At 44.6% G+C, this 22,570-nt stretch overlaps 2 protein-coding genes across 6 annotated transcripts in view; both read left to right on the plus strand.

The window, feature by feature from the left end:
* The window catches only part of LOC112230374 (E3 ubiquitin-protein ligase pellino homolog 1), a 47,169-nt gene extending 45,022 nt beyond the window's left edge, over positions 1-2,147 (plus strand). The window contains exon 7 of the mRNA XM_024396644.2: positions 245-2,147. Coding sequence (XP_024252412.1) covers positions 245-832 — 588 coding nt within the window. The 3' untranslated portion in view covers positions 833-2,147. The remainder of the gene's footprint in view (positions 1-244) is intronic.
* A 2,515-nt stretch (positions 2,148-4,662) lies between these two features.
* LOC112230371 (vacuolar protein sorting-associated protein 54) lies at positions 4,663-22,466 on the plus strand. Of its 5 annotated transcripts, none has more exons than XM_024396638.2 (24): positions 4,663-4,804; positions 6,389-6,560; positions 6,988-7,232; positions 7,632-7,716; positions 7,885-7,919; positions 8,169-8,300; positions 8,415-8,800; positions 9,167-9,293; positions 9,453-9,500; positions 9,935-10,042; positions 10,285-10,340; positions 13,501-13,597; positions 14,101-14,462; positions 16,303-16,432; positions 16,648-16,829; positions 16,942-17,054; positions 17,851-17,914; positions 18,040-18,145; positions 18,288-18,375; positions 19,980-20,101; positions 20,235-20,315; positions 20,434-20,541; positions 20,750-20,844; positions 21,124-22,466. In XM_024396638.2, the coding sequence occupies exons 2-24, from the start codon at positions 6,419-6,421 to the stop codon at positions 21,227-21,229; spliced, it is 3,018 nt and encodes a 1,005-aa protein (XP_024252406.1). In that variant the 5' UTR covers positions 4,663-4,804; positions 6,389-6,418; the 3' UTR covers positions 21,230-22,466. The 5 variants fall into 5 exon arrangements, with proteins under 5 accessions (XP_024252406.1, XP_024252409.1, XP_024252408.1 ...); XM_024396640.2 differs by having other exon boundaries at positions 4,689-4,804; positions 6,369-6,560; XM_042310621.1 differs by having other exon boundaries at positions 4,689-4,804; positions 6,393-6,560.
* The last annotated feature ends 104 nt before the right edge of the window (positions 22,467-22,570 follow it).

The following is a 22,570-nucleotide window of genomic DNA, read 5'->3' on the forward strand; positions in this document are numbered from 1 at the left end:
CTCTTCTCACTCCAAACAAATGAAAAGCACTACATTAAGTCTCTTAATGGAGAACCCAGGATCTCACCTTCACCCCACAGCTATTAAATGTGGCATCCGTAGGTTGCCGTCTACTGGACCGTTGACACATTGCAGAGCAACTCCATGTGGAGCATGTGTTTGTATTGTGTCTGTTAATATCTTGCCTCTTATCTCTTTTCTAATATTTCTGTGTCTCTTGTCCTGAACCTCTCTCCCATTGCAGGTGGAGAGCGAGAGCCAGGAACTGGTGGATGGCTCGCTGATCGACCTGTGCGGCGCCACCCTCCTGTGGCGCACGGCCGAGGGCCTCTCGCGCACTCCCACCGTGAAGCACCTGGAGGCCCTGAGGCAGGAGCTGAATGCCGGGCGGCCCCAGTGCCCCGTGGGTTTCAACACCCTGGCCTTCCCCAGCCTCCGCCGCAAGGAGATCCTGGATGAGAAACAGCCCTGGGCCTACCTCCGATGCGGCCATGTGCACGGCTACCACGCCTGGGGAGGCCAAGGACGGGAGCCCGAGGATGAGGTGGTGGAGGTGGGCCGTGAGAGGGAGTGCCCCATGTGCCGAACCAGAGGGCCGTATGTACCGTTATGGCTGGGGTGTGAGGCGGGGTTTTACTTGGACGCGGCACCGCCCACACACGCCTTTAGTCCGTGCGGTCATGTGTGCTCGGAGAAGACGGCGGCGTTCTGGAGCCAGATCCCGCTGCCACACGGCACACACACTTTCCACGCCGCTTGTCCGTTCTGCGTGCAGCAACTGGCCGGCGAGAGCGGCTACCTCAGACTCATCTTCCAAGGGCCCCTGGACTAGATAATGGACAGCGGTCTCCTTCCAAACCCCAACTGACGCTTAACAACTACCAGGGTTGTGATCATTAGGGCACACAACCGAAAACATCTTAAAATGTTTTGCAACAGAAAATGAAAATGTTAGTTTCTTATTGGACAAATCCAGGTAGTCCCTCACTGTTTCAGACAGTTTTCTTCTGTTTGGTGGCTAATGAACATGACCCAAGGGCCATTCAATAACCAAGTGAATGGTGGAAATACAGCTTAAAGGACTGTTAAACATTTCTTAACTTAAATATTTTGGAGAGCTACAGAATACTTTTTTTCCAAGTGTCCTTTTTTCTAGCAGTGCTGTTTTCGATACTATAATTCTATTTTTATGTTAACAATGAAAAAGCGCTACAGTATATGCTAACACAGAAAACTCTTCCACAGGTGCAGATTTGTAATGTTCCGATGCAAAATCCATTGTGAGGCTGTGTGTGTGTGGCTTGGCGTTTATAGTCATTTCTTTTTCTATCTGAAACTTACGAGGTAATTGTAGCAGAAACAAGCATACTTTGTAATGTTAGCTACTGTTTTGGAATGACCTCCTTTTTCTTAGACATGAAGACCCATGTTGTTAAACTAGGCCTATTAAGTCATTATTTGGCGATTGCATAAAAAAAAAGTGCTTATGGCCTTGTACCTTCTTTTACTATGAATCCCAACATGTTCTCTATCTTAATGTTATCAATCACCACATCAACACGTAGGTAGGTATAAGGTGGAAGTGGAAGAATTACATAATACAAAATAATATCACTTTTCTCTCTGTGTACCCTTCTGCCCTTCTGAACAAGGACTGGAGAAACAGATCTATGAATTGACTGATGGAAACTTGTTGACAATGACACATATCTGAATGTCCAGACTGTGTTCAAAGCAAGTGATCAGGTTTTTTTTTTTTTTTCAATTGAAGTGTGGCCCTAAAACACAGACTTTTCAGATGGTATGAAAGTTTTCCCCTCTCATCTTCCATGTGCACCTGCATTCAGTGTGTATATAATATTTATGTTTGTGTGTATATTCATTTACCCGTGTATCGCCTTCTGATCTTAATTTACGCAGTGATTGGTACCCCAATTTGAGTAATGTGTCAGAGCTTGTTGTTCTTTACCGTTCAACCAACTTCCATTCATGTTTTACCAGTTTGTTCTGCTTTATATCCTCTTGGTCGCCTGATGCCTTCATTCAGGACGTTGAGTATTATTTCTGCAAAGAGGGTTGCTGTTGCAGACAACACATTTCTTTTTTACCAACTGCAAACAATAAAAGTGAAAAGCTTTTAAATTGTTCACATTTGTGTGAGTCCTCGCTCTTTTTCCCGTCCACTGTTGGAATCCAAGATCATCAAATCCACACTGGACAGAACTCATGTATACTAGATATTTGGTTTACTTAGCTGAAATAAATAACATATGCAATGACATTCACCCTATTATACACGGGATTCATTTGGATTGACAGTACTAGCTAGTTCACATAAAAATGACTTTTGCCACTTATGAGAATGTGAAAATTGTCAGTTATAAGCAGTAGGTAGGAGATTGGGCAACTATATTTGTATTTTTTTTTAGGAACTCAATCGGGGTCTCAACTTACTTAATAATAGAAAACACAAGGTGCAATTTGGTTGCGCATCAGCAGTCACTCAAATAGCCCAAGTCAGCTAAACGTTTTTTTGATTGGTAAGTCAGTCTAGCGGCCAGCTATCTAAACTTGTAGTAAGCATGGGGGAATTACCAACCGGGGTGGGGCCCATTGATCATCAGTTATCATGTTAAAAACTGCAAACATTTGCCTTCATCCTATGGCAAAATGACACAACAGTGGTAGGCCTGATCACCGACAACGACGAGACAGCCTATAGGGAGGAGGTCAGACCTGGCAGTGTGGTGCCAGGACAACAACCTCTCCCTCAATGTGAGCAAGATAAAGGAGCTGATCGTGGACTACAGGAAAAGGAAACATCAACAGGGAGCGGATTGGGAGTTTCAAGTTCCTTGGTGTCCATCACTTGGTGTCCATCACATCATGTGTCCATCACATCATGGTCCAAACACACTAAGACAGTCGTGAAGAGGGCATGACAACACCTTTTCCCCCTCATGAGACTGAACAGATTTGGCATGGGTCCACAGATCCTCAAAAAGTTATACAGCTGCACCATCGAGAGCATCCTGACCGGTTGCATCAACGCCAGGTATAGTAACTGCTCGGCATCTGAACGTAAGGCGATACAGAGGGTAGTGCTTACGGCCCAGTACATCACTGAGACCAAGCCTCCTACCATCCAGGACATATATACTAGATGGTGTCAGAGGAAAGCCCAAAGAATTGTCAAAGACTCCAATCACCAAAGTCATAGACTGTTTTCTCTTCTACCGCACGGCAAGCGGTACCGCAGTGTCAAGTCTAGTACCAAAAGGCTCCATAACAGCTTCTACACCCAAGCCATAAGACTGCTGAACAATTAACCAAATGGCCACCGGATCATTTACATTGACCCCCCCCCATTTGTTTTTTACACTGCTGCTACCCGAGGTTGATTATCTATGCGTAGTCACTTCATGTACACTTCGTGTACAAATTACCTTGACTAACCTGTACCCCCGCACATTGACTTGTTACCGGTACCCCTGTATATAGCCTTGTTATTGTTACTTTATTGTGTTACTTTTTATAATTTTTTACTTTAGTTTATTTGGTCAATATTTTCTTGACTCTTTCTTGAACTGCACTGTTGGTTACGGGCATGTTGTATTCAGCGCATGTGGGGGTGGCAGGTAGCCTAGTGGTTAGAGCCAGTAACCGAGAGGTTGCTAGTGGGGTGGCAGGCAGCCTAGTGGTTAGCCTAGTGGTTAACCGAGAGGTTGCTAGATCGAATCCCCTAGCTGACAAGGTAAACCCCTGTCATTCTGCTCCTGAACAAGGCAGTTAACCCACTGTCATTGTAAATAAAGAAATTGTTCTTAACTGACTTGCCTAGTTAAATAAAAACAGGTGACAAATAAAGTTTGAAATGTGTAGAACTGCAGGAAATAAGCTGTAAAACTGCACACTTTTCTCTCCACCCCATGGCAAAATGAGTAGAACTTCATGAAATGAGTCGTACAATTGCAAAATGTTCTCTGCCCCATTGCTAAATGTGTCGAATTGCAGCAAACTTGCTTTAAAACTACAACATTTTCTCTACACCCCATAGCAAAATGCGTAGAATTGCAGGAAATTAACTTAATTGTTTTGTATCTCTTCACTCACATGTGGGGGGCCACTAAAATGTTTTGCTTGCAAGGTGGGGAGGGGGCTGTATAGATGTGGGTACGCAGACCCATGCCAGGAACCACTGCAGCCCCTCATGGACCCCACGCCACGAACCACTGCAGCCCCTCATGGACCCCACGCCACAAACCACTGCAGCCCCTCATGGCCCCCACGCCACGAACCACTGCAGCCCCTCATGCACCCCCACGCCACAAACCACTGCAGCCCCTCATGCACCCCCACGCCACGAACCACTGCAGCCCCTCATGCCCCCACGCCACGAACCACTGCAGCCCCTCATGCACCCCCACGCCATGAACCACTGCAGCCCCTCATGGCCCCCACGCCACGAACCACTGCAGCCCCTCATGGCCCCCACGCCAGGAACCACTGCAGCCCCTCATGCCCCCCACGCCACGAACCACTGCAGCCCCTCATGCACCCCCACGCCACGAACCACTGCAGCCCCTCATGCCCCCTCATGCCCCCCGCCTATCCCTGCAGTAAAGTATGTTGTGGCAGTGTGCTGTGACTGCATCGTTATGCACGTAAGAACTCGAAGAAGATTGTTTGCGCAGTGCATTCTGGTTACGGTACCGGCGGCGGTGGTTTGCTTGATGTTTACTCCTGGTTCGTCTAATGTGATGGTGGAAAGAAGAATCAAGAGCTAATGTGTTTCTAACAACAGGTACCAGACACGACGCACCTTCTTTTTTTGTCTGCGCTTCAACAACAAAAAAGCTCAGCGGTCATCTATTTGTGTGGACTGCTTCCGTTTCTGTTTGGCTGTCGGGCTAGCGTTCTGCTAGCTTCGATTATCAGTCGACGTGTAACCAGCTGGTCTCTTCAGGCCGCTGCGGTCGTGGGTAGCTACTCGAATATCGATGCTCGGAGAGTTAATCGTATCTCGTCTGTAAAGAGTAATTAGAAAGATGGTCAATGACGGTTAATGTTTCCTCATGACGGGAAAATGCGAATGTGGACAGCGGTGTTTCATATTTAGCTATAACGTTAGTAGGTAAGTGGCTAACGTTACCTACTTAGCTAACTAGAGTTATCGTGCTATCTTGTTCCCCTCCTGAGATAGTTAAGGCGCTGCAGTTATCTAGCTATTTAAAAAGTGAAATAACGTTAACTAGCTAACTAGATTTAATGTAAGTTAAAACTGTCATCTGATCAGATAAGTTACCCAGCTAACGTTAGTTAATTGACCACATCATCCCTGGTGGAGTTGGTACATTATCTGAATCGCAGAAATAGCTGACTATATTTTCTTGACATTTTGCATAGTACAGTTTTGATCCATATAGCCCTAAGCTAGCGAATTTAGGCTGACTGTAGCTGCCCAGTTAGTTAGCAAGCTACATGCGTTAACATTTGACGTTGTTGAAATAGGCAGCTACGATGTCATTGCCCAATGACCTGTTCAGTGTCTTGTGATGTGTTTATTTTATTTTTATTTCACCTTTATTTAACGTGATGCACGTGACGTTGGTGTAAGTCAGTCATATGACAGACGTACTATATGTCTCTGGTGTAAATCATTTGTTTTCTAATTTCACCCTGCATTCGACAATGTATGTTACTGAAACTGACAACACATCCATATTGACAGGAGCTGATTGTAGCCTATAGGTTGATGATACCTGCCCACCTTTCACCCTAATCTTTTCAACAGACAGATTAGACAACAAAGGATCTTCGCTCCTGTAGGCAGTTAAACATAGTCTCAGTTGCTGACACAACACTGTCTTCTAGTCTGATTATATTGGTTAACATAGGCTCTGTTCTAGGCACCCTCTACTTTAATCACCGATGATGAATTACTTTGAATTTGATCATTCAGTTTAGGTAGACTGGGCTTGTTATGCAGACAAAGCAATAACTGAATCAGTACACAGTGGAAGTGAGTCAAAAGGCATCGCTTTCCTCACTGTTCAGATTATAGCCTAACGTCTGCTCAACTGCACCTCTGAGCCACAATTGTCTGAGCGACACTACATCTGCACTTTCACTTCTGCTTCACACTAGTGACTTGTGACAATGACTGAAGGTCATTGCCGTGCACAGGAAAATGGGCTGACTTTTGAATGGATTGACTGACTACTGACACAAGTTTTCTATGTCCCTATTTTTGATGCCATTGGACTAAGAACTCTGCAGATGTTCCAGTTTAGTGTTTGTTATTTTGTTACCGCAAACATTAATGTTTAGGCTATGTCTTTGTTTTGTATTGATACTCTCTGACTCAGAGCTATTTTTGCTAACTCAGCTAGCCTCCGTGGAGAGGTGCACCGATGCCATGGCCTCCCACAGCTCCTCCCCAGTGCCTCATCCCAGCAGTGGTGGCAGCGAGGGGATCTTCCGGAAGGACAGGGACCCTTCCTCACGACACTACAGGCCCATCCACTCCCTGCCCGACGTCTGCCCCAAGGAGCCCACGGGTAAAGAACTAGCCTACATTTATGGTTGGCCAGCAGTCTTACAAGATTATTATCTATAAAGGTTCATCTTGTGTCACTGTTGATCAACCATATGCTGACTGCAGTCCTATTTTCTACCCCTCTCCCAAAGTTTGCACTTGTCCACTCTCCCTCGTGGATTTAAAAGGAATGGATTGGTGTAAGGCACTCCCTCCAGCCATTCTTGCACCAATCCAAAGCTTTTAAATGCATTAGCGGAAGTGAAATAGTGCACACTTCTTGGTGAAGGGTAGTAGAGAATTGGTAGCCTCAGTAGGAGCGCATCGGTGAGGATGGTGGGTCAGGCTACAGAATTGGAGCGCAACCATGTAATGCATCTCAAGATGGATTAAATGTTTTAATACTGCTGAAGGTTTCTATTGACTACATTTCCCACATGCCCTTGCAGGTGAGGCAGCCCGGGGGCTGTGCGAGGGCCCGTCGGTGGTGGCAGACCAGCACAGGTGGACGGTGTACAACTCCAAGGTGAACCTTCCAGCCGCGCTGAACGACCCACGGCTGGCCAAGAGGGAGTCTGACTTCTTCACCAAATCCTGGGGCCTGGACTTTGCCGAGACGGAAGTCATGCCCTCCTTCTACCTCCCCAACATCACAAAGGAACACTTTGGCCCCTACCTGCAGGAAACAGCTCAGGTAACCAACACACTCTGCTGCCCCTGTCATTCAGTTTGAATTATTCAGTAGATTGGACAGAAGTAGAAGCCACTGTCTGGCCTGGGTTGTGTTCATTAGGGCATGCAACAGAAAACATATAAAAACACGTTGCAATGAAAAATAAAAATGTGCATTTCTTATTGGGCAAGTCCAGATAGTCCCTTCCAGTTTGACTGTTTGGTGCCTGATGAACACAGTCCAGGTGTCAAATCCTCTTTCTATTGTTTGAATGTAATGAACATGGCTTTTTAAGCGATTTCTAAGACTTTGTCCTCTTCCCTTTACTCATGGTCGAAATAGCACTAAGAAAATGTATCCACTATAATTAAACTGTATAAGCTATTAGGCCTAAACTAAATTGTCTGTGTTTCTCTGTAGAGGGAGAAAATCCATGAGCGATGCAAGAATATCTGTCCCAACAAGGATGAGCTGGATGCGGTCTCCAGCATCACAAACAACCACGGTATGCAATATTAAACAGCTCTGCACCATAATGGCTGGGGCCTACCGTATCTATTTTGGACCATACGGACAGATCAATCTTATTTGTTTTGTCAAATATCAAATTTCCTTTCAGTGTTGAAGTGAGTTGATTCAACTAATATGCTCTTTCACTTTCTCTTCTTTGTAGACAAATCAAGAACAGAGTTGGAGCAGGTTCCCAAGGTAATTACTTCCTCTTGTTTTGGGTTGTATCCGTGTGAGTTGTGGGGATTTCTAGAGCCCTATTGAACCGTCTCGTACCCTTGATTTGACTGTATGCTTTCATGATCCTCAAACTGTCATTAATACCGTAAACTTTTTAATATAATATATTTTTAATTGTATTAATATCTCCCTTGTCTAGACAAAGCAGCACACATATTTTGTTCTGGATTCCAAAATGAATATCTGCCTAATGTCTGGCTTAAACAGATCTTCATGAAGCCTGACTTTGCACTAGACGACCCAACGACCTTTAACGCGGTCCTACCATGGTCCCACTTCAACAGCGCTGGGCGGAAGAGCAGCAGGGACATGGCATCGTCACGGTTACTACAGGAAAAGGTGAGATGGCGAAAACGAGAACAATTGTCATGTCCTGCGTTGTTTCATTGGTTCACCGTCATGTTTCCTGTTGTTGGCTTCTCCCTCCCTCTCTCCATCCCTCTCTTTCTTCAGCTGAGCCACTACCTCGACGTGGTGGAGGTGAGCATCGCGCGCCAGATCTCCCTGCGCTCCGAGGCCTTCTTCCACGCCATGTCCTCCCAGCACGAGCTCCAGGACCGCCTCACCGAAACCGCCCGCGCCGTGACAGTCCTCCGGGGCCGCACGGCCGCCATCGAACGCATCATGTGCGAAGGCCCGCTGCGGGCACTGCGGCAGGCGCTGACGCGCTCCAACTGCGCGCGGCTACACAACAAGCTGAAGCTGATGGCGGCGGTGCATCAGAGCCAGCCCACTGTGCAGCTGCTGCTCTCCACCTCGGAGTTCGTTGGGGCCCTGGAGCTCATCGCCACCACCAAGGAGGTGCTGCAGCAGGAGCTGCAGGGGATACACAGCTTCAGGTGGGGGGGAGGATGGGTGTGTGTAGCATGTTTGTTGTTACATACTCAGATCTATCGACGCACACAGTGGTGACACTTGTCTGATTAAATGCGCTGACACTCATATGAGACAAACAACATACATCAAATCAGAGTAAGCAGCAGTCCACGCCAACTATTTATTGTGAGTAAGCTTGAAGCACAAATACAGCATGGTTGCAGAACGGAATCATGCTGAAACTTTAAAATACACACTTCTAGTCAGAATACTTTTCAGAGTTTCATGTCAATATAAGTCATTTTAAACACGAGTCCCATCGTGAAATACTCTGAATACACAGAGTGTGGCCTTTGGACCCTGTGACGTCTCCTGTCTCCCCCCTGCAGACACCTGGGCTCGCAGCTGTGTGAGATGGAGAAGCTGATAGACAAGATGATGGTGGAGGACTTTAGCATGTACTCCAGGAGTGACCTCAGCAGGAGTCTGGAGGATGACGGACAGGTCATGGAGAAGGTCTGTACCATTGAGACAAAAATAAATATATAAACAATGTTTACATTTGAATTAAGTTGTGGTTTGAACCCTATAGCTTGATGTTCAACCATAAATGGAAAATGTTGAGAATGTGTAGGTGTGGTTGGAGCACCAAACTGAGGTTGTGTTTTGTCGCAGTGGTCACTGTTCTCACAGATGCAATACAAACGTTCAGTCTCAATAAAGGTGGGTCTGACTCTTCCGAACAAGTTTGCTACTTGGAATCAAGTGAATAAAAATGGCACATGTTGGGTACTCTTGTCTAGTTTGTTCAGATCAGAGGAAAACATCAATGTGTTGATCTCTTCAACCGTCAACCTAATTTACATTTCAGTAGCACAATTGGCAATTGCCTTGTTGTTATTATGGGTATGGTAACTTTGAATGACTCTGAAGGTAATTTTAATTATCTTCGTTCTGCGGAAATCGTTGTCTTAATTGGTTTGAAATATGAATCTCTTTGTTTATTAGTTTATTGTAATTGATTTGATGAATTGGTGTCTTATCATAATTGATCTCTTGAAGTGAAGAATTACTCTGATTGGAGTTATTGGGCTTTATAGTATTGCTCACTGTGTGTGTGCGTGTGTGTGTGCGTGTGTGTGTGTCGGGGGATACAGGACAGGCTGGAGTCTCTGGTGTTTGGCTTGCTCAGGCAGCGGAAGCTAGATTTTCTGGACATCTACAGCGACGAGATGATCCTAGCAGCCAAAAGCATCGTCACGCAGGTAAAAGGCCAGACATAAAAAGTATCAGAGAATAGACTTATACTTCATGATCGTAAACATTTATGGTGAAATTGGGAAAAGGGTTTTGACATGTTAAGTGTATTTCCCAAACCTCTCCTCCAGCATCCCCTCCGAGTTCCACTTTTTTGGTCTATTCCTGAACTAGCATACCTTTATCAAACGAGAAATACATTTTGAGTTGGTAAAACAGATATGGAAAGTAACATACTCTTATCCCACAGTCTGTTGTCGACTCGGTGTCACAGATTGAAGAAATCGACACTGACATCGTCACAAAGTGAGTAGTACAGCTAGCTATACATTGAATGTGTTTGTAATTGCTTGCGCACATTGAGCTGCTGGTAATATCTACCGAATGCACTGGAGGTGTTGTCAAAATATGGCCTGGTGTTCTGAGAATCCTTCCTCAACAAAGGAAAGGAAGCTAAACCAGTTGGTTATGGTTGTCTTAACAACAACAATGAGTTAGACTGCGTTAATCTGTCATTGAAAGGAGCGCTTGGAATATGACGCGAGGGCTGTGAAACCAATCTGGGTGTGGAAATCTAGTTATGAGGGCGTACGTTAGATTGTCAGATAAACGTATTGTTTTAGGACAGGGCTCTTCAACAGCTGGCCAAATTCTGCCTTCAGATCATTTGATTTGGCCCCGCAAGTTCTTTTTTTGTTATTGAATTTTCATTGTTGCATAAATAGAGAGACAGACCTTCAGAAAGTATTCAGACCCCTTGACTTTTTCCACATTTTGTTACATTACAGGCTTATTCAAAAATGTATTCAATAAATACAAAACCTCAGCAATCTACACACACTACCCCATAATGACAAAGCAAACAGGTTTTTAGAAGTTTTTGCAAATGTAATAAAACATTTAAACAACTTGTAAATAAGGTATCAGACCCTTTGTTATGAGACTCGAAATTGTGCTCAGGTGCATCCTGTTTCCATTGATCATCCTTGATATGTTTCTACAACTTGATTGGAGTCCACCTGTGGTAAATTCAATAGGGTGGACATGATTTGGAAAGTCAGACACCTGACTATATAAAGGTCCCATATTTGACAGTGCATGTCAGAGCACAAACCAAGCCATGAGGTCAAAGGAATTGTCCGTAGAGCTCTGAGACAGTGTAGAGGCACAGATCTGGGGAAGGGTACCAAAAAATGTCTGCGGCATTAAAGGTTCCCAAGAACACAGTGGCCTCCATCATTCTTAAATGGAAGAAGTTTGGAACCAACAAGACTCATCGTAGAGTTGGCCGCCCGGCCAAACTGAGCAATCGGGAGAGAAGAGCCTTGGTCTGGGAGGTTACCAAGAACCTGATGGTCACTCTGACAACTCTAGAGTTCCTCTGTGGAGATGGGATAACCTTTTAGAATGACAACCATCTTGCAGCATTCCACCAATCAGGTCTTTATGGTAGAGTGGCCAGACGGAAGCCTCTCCTCAGTAAAAGGCACATGACAGCCTGCTTGGAATTTGCCAAAAGGCACCTAAAGACTCTGATCATGAGAAACAAGATTATCTGGTCTGATGAAAACAAGATTCAACTCTTTGGCCTGAATGCCAAAATTCTCTGGTCTGATGAAACCAAGATTCACACCTGAATGCCAAGCGTCACGCCTGGAGGAAACCTGGCACCATCCCTATGGTGAAGCATGGTGGTGGCAGCATCATGCTGTGGGGATGTTTTTCAGCGACAGGGAGACTAGTCAGGATCAAGGGAAAGATGAAAGGAGCAAAGTACAGAGAGATCCTTGATGAAAACCTGCTCCAGAGCGCTCAGGACCTCAGAATGGGGCGAATGTTCACCTTCTAACAGGACAACCTTAAGCACACAGCCAAGACAATGCAGGAGTAGCCAAGAAGACTTGAGGCTGTAATCACTGCCAAAGCTCTTCAACAAAGTACTGAGTAAAGGGTCTGAATACTTATGTAAATGTGATATTTCAGTTAATTTTTAATACATTTGCAAAAATGTCTAAACTAGTTTTTGCTTTATCATTATGGGGTATTGTGTGTAAATTGATGAGGGGGGAAAAACAACACATTTTAGAATAAGGCTGTAACAAAAATATGTGGAAAAAGTCAGAGGTTTGAATACTTTCCGAATGCACTTGATCGTACCCCAATTTAATCAAGGTTTGAAATTAAATCTTGGAATTTGGTCAGTTTTTATTTTTGTACTTTTCTATCTGTTCTGTTCTTAAAGTTTATCATCACAATACCCCTGGGTCGTATTCACTAGACACCAACTGGAAGAACCTGAATATGTCCAATAACCGATTAACCCTATTCTCAACGGGCTGGTAGAGCATGTTTTGACAATGGATTTAGAAGTGGATATGAACAAAACATTTGAATTAAACTTGATTGTTCAACTCCCCAGCCCTCCTGCATCATTTAAAGCCAAACATAGGGTTTTCCTGTGTGTGTGTGTGTGTGCATGCGTACGTACAGATACAGTTGCAAGAAAAAGTTTGAACCCTTTGGAATGAGCTGGATTTCTGCATTGATTTACTCCTAAAATGTGGTCTGATCTTCATCCAAGTCATAATAATTGGACACAATCTGTCTAAACTAATAACACACAAACAGTTGTAGTTTTACATTTTTTTTATTGAAGACATTGTGGGTGTGTGTGTGCGTGCGTGCATGTAGCCTACACACAGGCAAATATTTTCAGCTGGCAGGCTGACCCTGAAATGTTTGATTGACAGTGAGGGCTTTACTTAAGCACTTTGGACTAAGAATAGGGTACATTTTATTTTTTTAAATACAAAAATACTTATTTTGGTGAAAAATATGATTTCAACACTACTGGGTAACAAATTGGTTAAACCACATTTCATGACCCATGGGGTCAATTCATCAATATTCAGACTTAATGTTGTGTATATTATTTATAATAATAAAAAATCTCATATTTTCTCAATGTAGTCTGAACATGTGGAAAAACCTGGATCATTTAGAAATGTAACAACCATTTTGAGGGACTTGGCACTACACCACTTGAAAACACATGAATATGAATGTAATTGAATATTAATGTTTTGGACATACAAAATTACCATAATTTGACATCAGTCCTCATTTAACAATGCTTACCTACCTATGAAAGCCATTGAAGCAGACCTAAAGTAAAAAAATATATTGTTCACATGAGTAAAAATGCTATGCAAATTACCATTCTGATATGGCATTGCGGGTATGACCCTCCTGATAGAGCTCTGTTATTTCCAAAATAAACATCAAGCTGGCAAAGAAAAGGCGTTCTTGTTTGAGTTGTTAGTAATAGGAATTTAAGGTGAAATTTTTTTCTAGGTGTTTTTCAAGAGACCATTTAAAGGATTGAAGAACCTCTTTCTGTTGCAAAACATTTTGCTATGGTTTGCACTAATGAATAAGACCCTTCTCTCTGCTTCTGGTTGGTCAGGCTGGCAGACCAGATGCGTCTAATGACCTTCCCCCAGTGGTTTGAGCTGCTGAAGTCCGTCTTTGAGAACTTCATTCTCTTCCTGAAGAGGATCAAGGTGAGGATCATACTTTATTAAAAATACAATCCCGGTTGGTTAGATTGAATCAAAATGGGATTTATGGAATTGTCCTCTTGCTGAATAGAATACTTGAAAAGGGTGTATTAAGAGGTAAAGAAAATGGAAGGTAGTTAATGTCTTGCTATATAAATTGGCATAGAATAATAGAACAACACTTTAGCATTTGTTATTTAGGCAGTGTCTACACATTTCTCTTTGGTTGATGTGCAAACCAGCTGTTTAAAGTACATTACTTTACTGGCCCGTTGTAGGACTCAGAAGTTGATCTGTGCCTTTTTATTTATCTGGTGTAGTTAGCAAGGTTGGGGTCAATTCCATTTAAATTCAAGAAGTACACTGAATTACCAATGCTTTTCAATGGGGGACATTTCTAATTGGTATTGTTTACTTTCTGAATTGACTGGAATTTAAATGGAAGTGACCCCAACCCTGGTAGTTGGTTCCTCTGCCCTATAAGTTAACCATATGTCCTCATCCAGGCAACGCTCAGTGTGGTGAGGAATGTGGTGCTGGAGGCGCTGGACAGCAACCAGAAGAGCCGTCTGCTGGAGCGGGCTGCGGCTGCAGCGGGGGGCCTTGCTGAGGCCCCAGGAACCCCTCTCAATCAGGGGGAAGCAGAACTGGCCTACCTCACCCACGAGGGCCTGTTCATCAGCGACGCTCTAAATGATGCCCAGCTGAACCTGGGGGCAGGCGGGGGCCAGGAGCAGAGCTCCACGGTGGGGCCCAGGCAGGCCCTGTCACGTTTGGATGGTTGTGGTAGTGACTCCGCCTCAGGGACCACCGAGTCGTCCTCCAGCAGGGAACACGCTCTCCAGCCAGGAGTAGCCACCGGCATCTCGTGAGTCACTCACCACCTTCACCAACCACAAACACGCACTGTTAACACTACTGAGTCAGGCTATACTGTGCTGGCCTGGTTATTTTTCCACCAAAGTAAAGTTTGGGTTGGCAAGGCAGTGTGAAAAAGATTGTATTCACTCAGGAAATTAAAGTAACTGTCCAGTGTTTCCAGATTTATCTCAAATATGACCTGTAATTAATTACAATATACGTGAAATAGTTTTCCTTCCAAAATGTTTTAAGGAAGTATGTTTAGAAGCAGCTTTTCTGTGTTTGAATGGTGTGAGCGTACCCCAACCAGAGAATACAGGGTTATTCTGGATCAAAAAGGGGCTTAGGTGGTGGGGTGGGCAGTGGGCGCAGTCGGTCCGTTGGCCAGGCAACATTTTTGAGAACATTTGAGGCCCCCATTTTGGTGGTGTAAAGACATTTAAGTTAAGCTAATTTCCTGAAATTCTACACATTTCTTAATTGACTGAGTGAAATATGTGGTTTTTATAGCTAATTTTCTGCAATTCTACATTCTCCCCAGGGAGCTGAGAGAACATTTAGCCGTTTTAAAGCAAGTTTCCGGCGATTCTATGCATTTTGCCATGGTTAACCCTGGTCGATATCAAGTTGACATAAAACAATCCCCCTGTTTAAGCTAGAGATACACCTCCGATGTCAGCCTTCTGCGGCGGAAGCTGGCCGAGCTACAGCAGTGTTTGTTAGACCAGGAGACATCCCGAAAATCGGTCTTCTCACAAACCTCTGTAGCGTCCGAACAGTTTGGCCTACATGACCCCTTTTTATATAAAGACTCTCAAACACCATTTTTCCCTACGACCCCCACAAAGCGTCATGGGACTCGTCTAAAGTCGCTACTGCCAACTTCTGTCTGTAGCATCCAAACAGTTTGGGCTACACACTAATATGACCCCTCTGTGGAAAGGTGCGTCTCTCTATGACACCTCACAAGACTCGTCTCAAGGTAGCCCAGTACCAGTTCGAACAAATGATGGAAATATACACTTGCTGGACAGTTTATTTATTTATTTATTTAAGATCCACCACCCCATACACAAAACTGGACCTACAGACAGTGAGTGGCGTGGCCGTGGCTTGCTGTATAAAGCAGGAAGACATGCATCGTGGCATTCTGTTACTGTTCCATTGAACGTTATAATGGGCAAAACGAGTGACCTAAGCGACTTTGAGCGGCAGTCCTGTGGGCGAAAAACAGCTAGTTGACGAGAGAGGTCGAAAGAGAACGGCAAGAATCGTGGAAGGTAACAAGCGGGCCACAAAGCCAGATAACGGCGCAGAACGGCATCTCGGAACTCACAACTACTCGGTCCTTGTCACAGATGGGCTATTGCAGCAGACGACCACACCGGGTTCCACTCCTATCAGCTAGAAACAAGAAGTGGCTCCAGCGGGCACACGATGACCAGCACTGGACAATTGTGGAGTGGAAAAACATTGCGTGCTCCCAACGAATCCCGGTTCCTATTGTGTCATGCAGTCAGGATTTGGTTTAAGCCAGGATGGATCCATCCTGTCTGGTGTCAACGGTACAGGCGTAATGGTGTGGGGCACACGTTAAGTCCCTTGATACCAATTGAGCATCATTTCCATGCCCCGAGGAATTCAGGCTGGCGGGGGGCCTGGTACTAGATGGCTGTACCAAATAAACTGCCAAATGAGTGTATATATGTTTGAAGGTTGGGACCAGCTGGGACCTTTTTATACTCTGTAGTAGACACAAAAAAATGGTGTCCCTTCCTAAGTGCCATCTGTATAATAGAAATAGAATGTCTAGAAATTGTATTTCTGTGTTGTCTGTCCGGCTGCAGGTCCAGTGAGGACATGATGCCCAGTGACCTGGAGCTGGGCCGCGTGGCCAATAACATCCAGGAGCTGCTCTACACCGCCTCAGACGTCAGCCACGACCGCTGTGTCAAAGTCCTCATGGCCAGAGCCAAGGTAGCTAGCTAGCTTAACGCATGCCATGACAGGAAAAACAACACGCAGCATGACCAATGCACTCTCAGCTGGCTTTATGTGTGACTGTACAGGCAGGGTTCAAATTTCCATTGGTGCTCTGAATTGACCATGTAAATTGGGAATAACTCGAAACCCTGCCTGGTAGTGTTTCCTGTTTTGTAACCTTGAATAATCACTTTCTCTCTCTCCGCCAGGATGGCTCCCTGGAGCGTCTGAGCTCGGCCGAGTTTGTGTTTCTGTCCCAGGCGGTGGAAGGCTTTGTGAGGGACACTGAGGAGCTGTGCTGCAGGCGCAGTGTGTCCCTAAGGGGGGCGCTACAGAGCCAGGCCAACCGCTTTGTCCACCGCTTCCACGAGGAGCGCAAGACCAAGCTCAGGTACTAGACTGGAGAGTATACACACACACACACCTTACTAGGGAATTGATGTGCAATACTTCAGGAACTTGAAAAACCGTCTATCTTAACTGTGTGTGTGGTTCATCTCCAGTCTGCTGCTGGACAATGAGCGGTGGAAACAGGCAGAGGTCCCTGCAGAATTCCAGGACCTGGTTAACTCCATAGCAGATGGCAGGATCACACTACCCGAACGCAAACCCCAAGGTAATATACCATTTGAGCATAAAATTAGCACCCGCCACCCACGTGTAGATTTAGATATTGGCAGGTAAGTGTCTATTTCACCAGCCATGTTGGCAGGTGGTCCATTTGCAGGGATCTACAGTGCAAGCATTACATTGTCAAAAGTCAAGTATGAGCGCGAAAAATGTTGTAATAGCTGTTTATATAAAGTATTTCTGCTGTTCCGTTTCATAACTGCTAATCGCTCAAATGAATAGGAATCCTATATCCCACCTCTCGCTGTAACACTGCCTGGCAGGTGAGCTGTGCACACTGAATTAAGTGGTGATAGATTCATTTTTGGAGGCGCTGTGAAAGTTGGTCTAATTTACAAAGTGAAACTTTGTCCTCATGTTTTTTGGTTATTTAGATTGCGTCTGCTGCTTCAACCGATAGCAAAGAGAGAGATCCCAAATCTCAGAGACACTTAAAGGGGCAGCTGAACATTTTGCCTCTGATATTTTGGACTCAGGTCACATGAAATGAAATTCAGCAATATACCACATTACTTCGTACTAATACATTTCTTGTTTTTAGAAACATTACAAAGCATGATTATTGGGTTTTATGTAATTATGGCAAAAATATTTTGGCTGGTAAAAGACCTGAGTGGCTGGTAGACCACAAAGTGAATTTTAGGCTCTGTATACCATGCTTACCATAGTCTGTCACTGACCCACGCTCTGCACAACTGTCAGTCCAGGTTTCCGATGGTCAGTCCCCCCAAAATATTTGTCTGTCCCCAGACTGACAGTTTATTTTCTGTCTTCAACACCAGGCACAGAAGAAAGGAAACCAAGTGATTATTTGCACATTGATGGCCAGAAATATGCTGTTGTCGGGTGAGTTTTGATTTACTAACTACGATTAATGCGCCTTTCCACTCCCACATTCAAAACAGAAGGCATGTAGGGAAAAATGATTGCGACCCATATTGACTGGTGACCTCTGTGTTCCTCCTCATCAGCACGGTGTTACTACTAATCCGGATCTTCCTGGAGTACTGTCAGTGTGTCAACGACATCCCTTCCATCTCCACAGACATGCTCACCCGCCTCTCAGACCTACTCAAGGTAACAACACACCACCCCCTGTGGTAGGATGGTCTGAGAGTTGGATACATTTACCTGGCAAGAATCCCACTAACAAACTGCCATGTTGTATTGAATGGTCCCTGACTCTCTCTCTCTCTCTCTCTCTCTCTCTCTCTGACAGCACTTCAACTCGCGGAGCTGCCAGCTGGTCCTGGGGGCAGGAGCACTACAAGTGGTGGGACTCAAGACCATCACCACTAAAAACCTGGGTATGTACGCAGAGCTGGAGCGTGCCCAATTTGACTGGAGCGCGGCGTGAGATTCCCAAAGGCTGGCGCGTCAGTAGCGCTCACGTCAGGCCCAGCATGCATTTGTAGCCTACTTGTGCGATGCTATCTAGAGCCCCTTGCTTTAATTCTGTAAATATTTTAATAAAGAAACTGAGAAAACACACATGCTGAATCAAGGTGACTTACAAAGAGTAAGAGAGGGAGTGCGGTGATGTGTCCACAACTAAAGAATCATTGTGGCATCGGAAAAGATACGTATCCCTAAAGCATGACTTACTACATGCACATGCTTAAAGAAAGAAAGGAACGATGTGGGTAGATAACTAAACGGGTCATTGTAGCAAAGGATTTTCAAACTAAAAATCAGATCTGTCAGCTCGGGGATTCGATCCAGCAACCTTTCGGTTACTGGCCCAACGCTCTAACCACTACCTGCCTAGTGGTTAGAGCGTTGGGCCAGTAACCGGAAGGTTGCTGGATCGAGTCCCCGAGCTGACAAGGTAAAAATTTGTCGTTCTGCCCCTGAACAAGGCTGTTAACCCACTGTTCCTAGGCCATCATTGTAAATAAGAATTTGTTCTTAACTGACTTGCCTAGTTAAATAAAGGGTCAGAACAAAAATAAATGTAATTATCTATTCAATAGGCCTGGCATATTCCCACATTCAATAAGCTTTCTGCTTTTATTGGGTTATTACCCAAAAACCTTTAGGCCTGCCTATAGAAGGAACAAAACAAAAAAAACTGCATCTCTTCCCAGCCTGGTAAGTGGCCAAAATGGTGTTTAACATCCCCAGTGGCTCTGCAAGAGTGGAGAGGATATTCTCTGCTGCCGGCCGGCTCTCCTGACGCCACAGACTGGCCAAACATGTGCTTCTAAAAAATACATTCAAAGACACTAAGTACATTTTTGTTTAATTTGTATTGAATTCTAAATAAGTCACAGCCTGCGCAATTTATAGACTATATGATGATTTAATGCTGAAGGCTTTATGTCCCTACCAGCCAATTGTGTCGCACTCGCAAATGCTTCAATGTATTTCTTTGTAGGCTATAGCATTGAACTAATATAAATAATTCATTTTGGTTCCTCCTTAGGCTCCCTGTCCTATTTAGTGTTTATATGCTCTTTAATATGACATGGAGCCTATTTGAAATATGTGCTTTTTACATTCACCTTTTTCATTTTTATTCCAATCATATGGTTTGTGTTCAATACTTCAGAACCAAATGGTAGGTCCCGGTAGTCTCACAAATCAACGGGTGTTTGTTGAATGGAGTGAATTTTTAGTGGAGCGGTTAGGAGTTGGCACTGCTCCATGAAAACAATCCTGCTCAATTCCACTCACATACTCTGCTATATACTACTTGGGCGTGTCCAATAAGACGAGCAATTTCATTTTCCATTTCAAAACATTTTAAAATTGTCTCGCTATGGAGTGTGTCCTACTGAACACAACCCAGTGCTTTGCTAAGAACCATAGGTTTTGCTCCACTACTGGGTAACCTCCACATTCGTATTAGCCGTGTGTTCCTGTCTGTGATGTCCGTGTAGAAATAACCATAGTGTGTGTCTTTCCTCAGCCCTGGCCTCTCGCTGTCTTCAGCTGGTGGTTCACTACATTCCCGTCATCAGGGCCCACTTTGAGACCAAGCTGACGCCCAAGCAGTACAGCGTCCTCAGGCACTTTGACCACATCACGAAGGTGAGCACTGGCCTGCACGGACCTCCACGCACGAGGACAGTACTCTAGTTCGGAGATTCACTTGTAAGCTGTGAGTTAGACGACGTGTAGGCCTTTTGAGTTTTAAGAAACGTTTTTCTTTTTGGGGGGCCAGGACTACAACGATCACATAGCGGAGATCTCCGCTAAACTGGTGTCGATCATGGACAGCATGTTTGAGAAGGTGCTGTCTAAGGTGAGTTCTACAGGTCCAAACCACTCTCAAACTCTCCCCGTCTAACCTACTATACCACTTTATAAGATTGGCTACAGCAATGTCAGTGTATCAACATATCTACCTCGTCTCCCGGCAGTATGAAGTCAAGGCCCCCATGCCGTCGGCCTGCTTTCGCAACGTCTGTAAACAAATGGCCAAAATGCATGAAGCCCTCTACGAGCTGCTACCTGAGGAACAGGCACAGGTAATATATGTCAATAATACCACAGATCCTATTCAATAACTTCTAATTATTCAAATGTGTAATAATGAATAATACAATGTAACGACGCTGTAGTTACTTCTACCGCTATTCTCAACATACTGGGCACGGTCCAGGTGGTCTTCATTGCATTCGCAGCTGACTAGATGTTTTGAGGGTAACGTTGTGTGTTTGTTTTCTCTGGGCCTAGATGTTGTTCCTGAGGATCAATGCCAGCCTTAAAATTCACCTTAAAAGGCAGCTGGCCCGTCTCGGGGTGCACCACGACGGTGGACCTCAACATGGGTGAGTGTTTCTCACCTCGTATTCTGTGGGGGTTGAGAGAGAACATTTGTAATATTGCCCCAAAAATGTGTCCTACAGTTCCCAAAAATAGTAATAAAACATGTATTTACAATACACAGATTAAAGCATGCTCAACGGAGAATCTAATGAAAGCCATTTGTCCAGAACTAGGCTTAATGTGTCTGATAAAACAGCTTCTTGTCACTAAAGCTAAAAGACCATTTCAATGGAGTTGTTGATGACTTGAAAGCACTTCTCTGATTTTCCCCCCCGCTCCAGGCTGGTGACGGTGGATGTCGCGTTTTACACTGAGAATGTTCAATCACTGAGGACACTTGAGAAGCTAGACTTGAACATGGCTGAGATCTGGGAGCAGAAGAGGTGATGATGGGGGTAGTAGTCGTCCTACCTACCCACCTACAGTGTGTAACGCCTTGTTAACCCACCCCGGAGGGAGGGGAGAAACTAACTCTAATCAGATTCTTGTTGTAAAGAGACTGCATCTCCAGCAGCCAGCCTGCCCAGCGATCTGTCTGTGGTACAGAAAGAGAGAGGAGGAGGTCTGGTAGTGGTGGTGCTTCAAGGGAGAAACTGCCCCAGGCAGCAACGGTGTGGGACCAAACACTGAAGCGGCCATTGTGTAGGACAGGCTACATAACATGGCAACCTATTCCCTATACAGTGTACCACTAGTGCAATGATCTAGGGAATAGGGTGCCATTTCAGACACTGACATGGGCTTTTTTTAAAGAGCACCTCCCTGAGGGGGCTACAATGAGATACGAGACACCTTTAGGACGCAACTGCTGCCCGTTACCTCATCACACTGTAATTCAACTATAGATGACTTATTAAAAACAGATGAATAAATGGACTTTGATTGGACTGAAATGCTGACATGGTTCAGAACATGTCACTTACTGGAGAACTGATTTTTATTTATTTTTTCAGGTTGAAAGCATAGTTTTTCTTGCGCCGGTCAACGAAGTAAGGAATAACAAGACCACTTCGACACACTCAGATCCAGACCCATGTTTAAGCTAAATGGCATTTAAGTTGACTAAAAACACTGTTCTCTAAAGAGAGCTTCAGATGGAGCATAATTTGCACTGAATGCATCTGCAAACAAATTCCTTCCAATCCTCAAGTGTTAGTGTTCCCTTCCATGGCCCTACATTAAACCTTTACTGTGCTGTCTGTACAGTAAGAGTGAGCCATTTCATCACAATGCCACTTTGAGCATTGATAGACTATATGCCCGAGCTAAGTAATTATATTTAAAGCATGAACGAACATTAGCCTCTGATTGGTTTGTCTTTTTTAAAGTAGTTGAGCTCCAACCAAAAGTCTTGTTTCCCAGTTCTATTCACTGCCTGTCTTACACTGTGAGGATCTACTGGTGTATATAACAAAAAGCACCATCCAGTAAAGTGGTCTACTTCAAAAGTGCCTACTTTTGATAAATATCAAAGACAGACTTCTTTACAATAGTATACTGTTTGAGTGCCTGTGAGCGTATGACTGTTGGGCACTCTGGGTAAGAAAGTGTGGCAAACTGAAAATCTGACCGCATGCCTGTCTTGAATCCCAGGAAACTGAATAAAACATGGGACAATATGGAAGCATTTCTACTTTGGCCTTTTCTCTCTGTCCATCTGCTGTTCTTGATTGAGATGGAATCATCCAGACAAGAACCATTACACCAGGGGTCTCCAACCCTGTTCCT

Source organism: Oncorhynchus tshawytscha, linkage group LG32 (assembly GCF_018296145.1).
Source record: "Oncorhynchus tshawytscha isolate Ot180627B linkage group LG32, Otsh_v2.0, whole genome shotgun sequence".
Taxonomy (NCBI): Eukaryota; Metazoa; Chordata; class Actinopteri; order Salmoniformes; family Salmonidae; genus Oncorhynchus; species Oncorhynchus tshawytscha.